This window comes from Sardina pilchardus, chromosome 4 (genome assembly GCF_963854185.1).
Source record: "Sardina pilchardus chromosome 4, fSarPil1.1, whole genome shotgun sequence".
Taxonomy (NCBI): Eukaryota; Metazoa; Chordata; class Actinopteri; order Clupeiformes; family Clupeidae; genus Sardina; species Sardina pilchardus.
The window spans coordinates 39957149-39965206 of record NC_084997.1 but is presented as its reverse complement, the minus strand read 5'-3'; the positions used below and the strand labels follow the sequence as shown (position 1 = coordinate 39965206).

General features: G+C 42.6%; 1 protein-coding gene across 2 annotated transcripts in view; it reads right to left on the bottom strand.

Annotated features, from left to right (window-relative positions):
• Window positions 1-802: 802 nt before the first annotated feature.
• LOC134079232 (glycerol kinase-like) overlaps window positions 803-8058 on the bottom strand; it is a 34654-nt gene continuing 27398 nt past the window's right edge. The window contains exons 15-17 of one of the 2 annotated variants that reach the window (XM_062535460.1): window positions 6455-6592; window positions 2817-2911; window positions 803-1006 (exon numbers count right to left, since the gene is read on the bottom strand). In XM_062535460.1, coding sequence (XP_062391444.1) covers window positions 986-1006; window positions 2817-2911; window positions 6455-6592 — 254 coding nt within the window. In that variant the 3' untranslated portion in view covers window positions 803-985. The remainder of the gene's footprint in view (window positions 1007-2816; window positions 2912-6454; window positions 6593-8058) is intronic. The other variant, XM_062535459.1, reaches the window with a different exon arrangement.

The following is an 8058-nucleotide window of genomic DNA, read 5'->3' as shown; positions in this document are numbered from 1 at the left end:
AGACACTGAAGATGCAGGAAGCGGCTCTCTCCAGCAGGGGGCTCTAAAGCTTCATAGACGGCTCTGCTAATCCGGCTGCTCACAGATTCTCGTAGGACACATATTCAATCTGGGATTTATTGTTAAAAATGTGATGTATTGTATAATACATAACTGTATTCAAAATATTGTCATCAGCTGCTTGTATATTATTTAATATTAATATTTAAACTTAATATTGTCATCGGCTGCTCTCAGACACACGCACACACATAATAAGGGACACAGAGCACTGGCATGAGAACTGGGTTTGCTCTGTTTCATATCACATGACACTGGACATCATCATCACATGACATATGACATCACATGAGACTGGACATCAGGAGGATGTGATCACAGCATGTGTGTGTGTGTGTGTGTGTGTGTGTGTGTCTGTGTGTGTGTCCATGTGAGTTTGTTTGTGTGTGTGTGTGTGAGTGTGTGTGTTATCGGTTTGTGTATGACTGCAGATAATCAACTCAGCATTCACATTCAGATCAAATGTGTGAGTGTGTGTGTGTGAGTGTGTGTGTTACACAGTTACATCATTTTAACACAATAATACAGAATCATTCAGTCACTCTTCTCTTTCACCAACACACACTCATACACACGCACGCTACACAGTTCATGTGTGTGTAGTTGACGAGTGTGTGTGTGTGTAGTTGATGAGTGTGTGTGTGTGTGTGTGTGTGTGTGTGCATATGTGTGTGTGTGTGTGTGTGTGCGCACATATGTGTATGTGTGTGTGTGTGTGTGTGCATATGTGTGTGTGTGTGTGTAGTTGATGAGTGTGTGTGTGTGTGTGCGCATATATGTGTGTGTGTGTGTGTGTATGCACATGTGTGTGTGTGTGTGTGTGTGTGTGTGTGTGTGTGTGTGTGTGTGTGTGTAGTTGATGAGTGTGTCTCTTCCTGGTTCCTGCTTCCTGGATCAGGCGAGTTCCTGGTGGCCATGCAAAGCATCATGGGATTTTTATGGCCCCCTGAAAAAGACGGGATCAGTCGTCATTAGCCTCCATGTGTCTTACCCTGTGTGTGTGTGTGTGTGTGTGTGTGTGTGTGTGTGTTTTCTCAAATATCCACATCACACAACAAACGCTGGCAGCGCTTAATAATGAACCCTGAAGTTGGTGAGAAAATGGTTCGGACTAAATAGTCATACAACTCGGGACATAATCTTCCAACCACACAGAGACGGGGGGCTAGGTGTGCCAAATATGGAGTGGCTTTACACTTCCTCTAGAACTGGACATTTGATTTATATGCTAAATAAGGAGGATCCATCAGTTAGAGAGCTGTCTCGCGAATCTTTACTTCTACATCTCAATCACCGTAAGATTCCTGTGGCTTCCTCTGACGACCCTCAATGTCTTGGGTTTAAACTTAAAGAAAATGGCAAGCTAGACATCAGGGCCGCTGGTTTTGGAGTGCGCTCTGATTGGATGGACCTCAACGATCTCTGCCAGTGCGTCGGCCTACATTGGGGGGGGGTTATGGCCCACCGGTTAATTTCGAAGACCCAATGTGGCCTTTGAGCCAACAAGTTTGGACACCCCTGGTCTACAACTCTCCTGGCTTAGAACAGACGGAGCAGCGGTAGTGCTCAGTGAAGACATCATCACAAACACCCAGATGTCTGCTGTAGCCATGCTCAATACAAACAACACACACAGTCAATTGCAAACAAAGAAGATTAGAACTACGCTTCTTCACGTTAGGCAAACACAAAGCGCACTGGACAAGTTTAAAACTACAAGGAAAACTGGCGCTCCTACAATCTGCTGATCATTCTGTGTCCCATTCCGTCCTGAAAAACAACTCCATTTCAGAGGAGATTCTTGTTTTCATGATTAAAGCACGATTACAATGCCTTTCGACTAAATATAATCTTGCTACATGGTATCCATCAAAGCATGACCCTTACTGTATATTACACACAAACTTGCAGGAACACGAAACTATGGCTCATATTCTGAATGGATGTCATCACTACAAAGGACAATATGTAGCCAGACACGACCGTTTGGTTGATCTTGTTGCAAAGGATCTTAAAATAAATGGACATGACTGCAAATTTTACTTACATAGTACTGTGAATATGAACTGGTTTGATAATAATGCTTATGACAATGACTGCTTCAGGAACATTCCAAACACTCCAGATATTGTAATTGTGAATGAATCTGTGAACTCAGTATTGTTGAAGTGGGTTGCTGTTTTGATTTGTACAGTACATGGATACATGCTGTTACTCTAAGCTATTGAAATATCAATCTTTAATGGAACGCATTACCGAGCTAGGATATGATTGTAGGCTAATAGTCCTGGTCTTTGGAAGTCTAGGCCATGTACATAAGAATGTTATCAGAGGGCTGCAGATGGGGGGGCTGCAGAAAAAGGTGGCAAAAAGACTTGCACAATTCTGTTCTGTCTCAGCTATCATTGGTAGTAGGCAAATATGGAGACGAAGATGCTTTGTTTATCCTTGAATCTTGAATGCTACATTAATAAGTGTGTACGCCTAGTAGATCTGTCACCATGTCATTGACTTTTCCCACAGTGTTTGGATCTTGTATCATTTGCTTGTATCATCTACTGGGTCCAAATAAAAGTAATCAAATGTGTGTGTGTGTGTGTGTGTGTGTGTGTGTGTGTATGTGTGTGTGTGTGTGTGTGTGTGTGTGTGTGTGTGCATATGTGTGTGTGTGTATATGTGTCTGTGTGTGTGTGTGTGTGTGTGTGTGTGTGTGTGTGTGTGTGTGTGTGTGTGTGTGTGTGTGTGTGTGTGTATACCTCTTCTTTGTTGGTTGACTCAATTGTTTCAGATGTTTCCCAATTCATTGCCCTCTGAACAGCGGTCTTCCATCTGCTATAACGAAATTCACTGTCTGCACACACACACACACACACACACACACAAACAACCACATACATTCACAAAAATCAAAAGTTATAATGTTTACCTCCACCACTGGGTGGCTAAGGAGTAACCCTTTGCTTACAATAGGGGACAGCTGGGAGGAGAGGCTGTAACATAATTACAATAAAGATTGAACACCATCATTCGGAGTGTTGGTGTTGCGTTACAGTTTTTTCCCGTTGCTTGAACACATCTTGCAAAACATCGCTCACTGTGCCAAAACTCTACACACAAGTAAACATAGCACAACACTAGGAAATATACCTTTCACATCTATGTCAAATTGAAACTCTACTATCAGTACCTAAACTCTGCTATCAAAGCCTAACAATCTTTTGTCAAAATGTAACTCTGGTGACAAAATGAAACACAATTGCATCATATGCATACACTTTCAGATCAGGAGGAACACACTAGTCTACTTTATATAAAACATATTTGCTTGAATACATTTAGCAAAACTTCACTCATTGTGCCAAAACTCTACACACAAGTAAACATGACACAACACTGGGAAATATACCATTCACATCACCATTTCCAATGGCTAAACTGGGGGCTTTTTGTAGATGGCTGATTGGTGTTCAGTTTTGCAAGCAAGTGCGTTCAGGTGTGTATTTGAGAAGTTGCAATTACCCGATGTGTTTTGTGTTTTGGATACATGTGTTTAACAAATGGTACTCTGAGATTTCATTTTTGAACGAAGTGTCTTATGTACGACATATAGAGTAGTATGCAGGACCAAGTGTGTCGCATAAAGGAGTAAGTGTGTTGCAGAATTACAACTAGAGTGCAAAGCACCTCTTTTGTTTAAGGTATAGGTATAGGTGTTTGAGATATGGCAACAAAACTTAAAGTTGTGTTACTTTAGTCTAAGCATGGGTCTATAGTGTTCAAGCAACGGGCAAAAACTGTAATCCCACACATTTCGTTTGGTCATCCTTTTTCAATTTACATCACCATATAATATATAAAACCGGAAACAAATCACGGCTCCCAATGCACTTCTATGGAACGGTAGGGTGAAGTTGACGGACTTTGAGCTACTGCACTGCCATTGGCTCATCCGCGCTCGATGGGCGTGTTCTAGAGGTTAGATTCTCTGCCCGAGCCCGAGCCCGAGCCCGACCCGACCCGTGGGCCAGGTCGGGCCGATATTTCCCGCCACTATCCTCGGGCCGGGCCGGGTCGGGCCTTTGATCAAGCATTTGTGTTTTTAAAAAAATATATAATTTCTTTATTAGCCTAACTGGGTGGGGAGACTATGCCATTATCCGAAATATTAAATATATTTTTTAGCAAAATGTGTACAAAGTTGCAAGTTACAAAATGCAACACGTGTCATGCGCACGGTCTCCTCCACTGGCACGCATCACACTGCTGCTCTGCTGTAGAACATTGTGTGGCGGATCCATTTGTGATCCATTTCAGAATAAACAAACAACGAAGTTTACATGCTTAGTCCTTGTTTTATTATTCATTAAGATAGGCCTAATTCAGATTTATGTTGTTCAAACAACTCGTAATTGTAGTTGAGAACGTCAGTTATAAGGGTCATGCATTTAAAAAAGTATCGGGTTTAAATCGGGCTCGGGCTCATAATTACAGTTAATATGTCGGGCCGGGCCGGGCTCGGACACAACGTGCACGGGCCGGTTCGGGCTTGATTTTTTGGGCCCGATCTAAGCTTTAGCGTGCACTGCACTGCCATTGGCTCATCCGCGCTCGATGGGCGTGTACTGCGCTGCCATTGGCTCATCTGCCCTCGATGGGCGTGTTCTGCACTGCTATTCTAAATATCTAATTCAACTTCAATTATTTTCTTTGATAACATTCTGCGTGTATAATCTTCCATCGCCTGCGCCGTTTCCTCTCGTGATGATGACACATTATAGGGTTGATGATGACACATTATAGGGTTGATGATGTCACATTATAGGGTTGATGATGACACATTATAGGGTTGATGATGACACATTATAGGGTTGATGATGACACATTATGACGACACATTATAGGGTTGATGATGACACATTATAGGGTTAATGATGACACATTATGACGACACATTATAGGGTTGATGATGACACATTATAGGGTTAATGATGACACATTATAGGGTTAATGATGACACATTATAGGGTTGATGACGACACATTATAGGGTTGATGACGACACATTATAGGGTTGATGACGACACATTATAGGGTTAATGACGACACATTATAGGGTTAATGACGACACATTATAGGGTTAATGATGACACATTATAGGGTTAATGATGACACATTATAGGGTTAATGATGACACATTATAGGGTTAATGATGACACATTATAGGGTTAACGAGGACACATTATAGGGTTGATGATGACACATTATAGGGTTAATGATGACACATTATAGGGTTGATGATGACACATGGGAAACAATGAAACGATTTTTCTTCTACGCAAGTGGTTGGCATCTCTCAGTCTGTGTTTCGATAAAAAATACATTTAGGAGATCTTATGTGGTTGCCTACATGTGTGTGTGTGTGTGTGTGTGTTTGCGAGCGTGAGATTGCGTGTGTATATGTGAGCGTGAGATTGCGTGTGTGTGTGTGTGTGTGTGTGAGATTGCGTGTGTGTGTGTGTGTGTGTGTGTGTGTGTGTGTGTGTGTGAATCTGAGATTGCGTGTGTGTGCGTGTGTGTGTAGTCCCTTTCCCACATGAGCGAGACATCCGGATGTCAAACGGATATCAAACGGGTGGATGTATGTGGGAACGCAAAACTCGGGTATTTTCTTACCCGGAACTCACCCTACTAGCCCCCTAGTACTACTTCTAGATGTTACCCGGGTGCGCTTAGGTGGGAACGCAGCCGGCGCAGTTCTGGGTAGAGATGGGGGGCGTACCGATGACGTATAGAAATGCGCCCTTGCAGCCTGCTTGCAGCGCGAGGCAGAAAGTACAAATTGCCATGGTAACGATAAACATTGCCCTACGAGTATGAACACAGACGAGAACACCGGAGTACAGAAAATAGTGACATTTTGTTGTGTACGTACAATAAAATTTTAAACTGCAATCACTTTGTTGTGTTTGTTGCGGGACAGGCAGGATTATCCTTGCAAACGTGAATAGCTTGAAGTGTTGTCGATTAGCTTGCAACTAGCTGTTTACAGTGGTTAGCAATTAACAGCTAATAGTTAACGTCTAACGCCCCTCGCGGCTCCTACTCGGGTCTAGTGTGAACACAATTACCCATATCTCACTCGGACATAAAGCTCATGTGGGAAACGTCTGTGTCGTGCCTCTACCCGGGTAAATATGTCCGGGTAACTTCTAGAAGTTATGTGGGAAAGGGACTTGTGTGTGTGTGTGTGAGCGTGAGATTGCTTGTGTGTGAGATTGTGTGTATGTGTGTGTGTGTGTGAGATTGTGTGTGTGTGTGACTGTGAGCTTGTGTGTGCGTGAGTGTGAAATTGTGTGTGAGATTGTGTGTGTGAGCGTGAGCTTGCGTGTGTGTACCTTCAGGGAGGATTTGTGGCTGGTATGTTTCCGTGGTGATGCTGTGCTGCATGGTCAGGTCCCACACACACACTCCCTCTGCTGATCCAGCTGCCATGGCAACGCCTAGCGCCGTGGTCTCACACATGGAGGGCCTCACTACACACACACACACACACACACACACACATTAACATCGCCGCCCCTAGCGCCGTGGTCTCACACATGGAGGGCCTCACTACACACACACACACACACACACACACACATTAACATCGCCGCCCCTAGCGCTGTGGTCTCACACATGGAGGGCCTCACTACACACACACACACACACACACACACACACACACACACACACACACACACACATTAACATCGCCGCCCCTAGTGCTGTGGTCTCACACATGGAGGGCCTCACTACACACACACACACACACACACACACACACATTAACATCGCCGCCCCTAGTGCTGTAGTCTCACACATGGAGGGCCTCACTACCAGTGTTGGGCAAGTTACTGAAAATTGGTATTCAGTTACAGTTACTAGTTACTTGTTTTGAAAGTAATTGAATTACTTGCCCAGTTACTGTATATCAAAAGTAATTAGTTACTAAGAAAAGTAACTTTTAAGTTACTTTTATGTCTGCGCTTTAGATGTAAATACGAACAGTACTGAACAGTCAAACACAATAAACATATTTGTTTTAGACCTAGTGGGTCGTCAAACACAGTAAACATATTTTTTTAGACCTAGTGGGTCACTGACTCAACAGTTGACAGAGGATGCATGTCATCGATAACATACCTAACGGTATGGACACGGTTATAGTGACCTATCATTCACAGCAGTGGCAATCCTAGTCTGCTCAACCCACAGAAAATGGCTCATCTTGTTTCTATTTCATATTTTGAATTCATAATCATAAACTATATATATTTTGTTAACAGTTAATAGTACTTTAGCATCTGCATAATTACTTATAGCTAAAAATAATCAGTAATTTGAATAGGCCACTTCATGTTGATTACACTTGTCTTTAATGACATTAGCCTACAGGAGTGGTGTGTTGGTCTCATTGAGTGACTGTCACTTTAAGAGGTACGTGAATGTAATTAGGTTTCATTCGGTTTTAACGGGGAAAGTCACGCATAGTTCACTGACATGTTTTCATTAAATAAAATTAAGGCAGAGACTATTTGCACCCGGGTGTAAATAATGAACATTACTATTTACACCCGGGTGCAAATAATCAACATGACTATTTACACCCGGGTGTAAATAGTGTAATAATCAACATTACTATTTACACCCGGGTGTAAATAGTGTAATAATCAACAATACTATTTACACCCGGGTGTAAATAGTGTAATAATCAACAATACTATTTACACCCGATGTCTAACATCCATGTTCTCTGTCAATAGGCCTGTGTATTTACCAGCTCTACAGTAGGCTAGGCCTAATTTAGTTTTGAACAGTTTTTAGCTGTTTTGCCATGTCTGGGTTACTTGGAAGTGATTATACAAATATTAGGCTAATGAGTGGTCATGTGGTAGCTTCATCAAAGACAAGCTACTTTAAAGAGTTGTTTTCTGAGTTGTCTTCCAGGCAGCGCTGC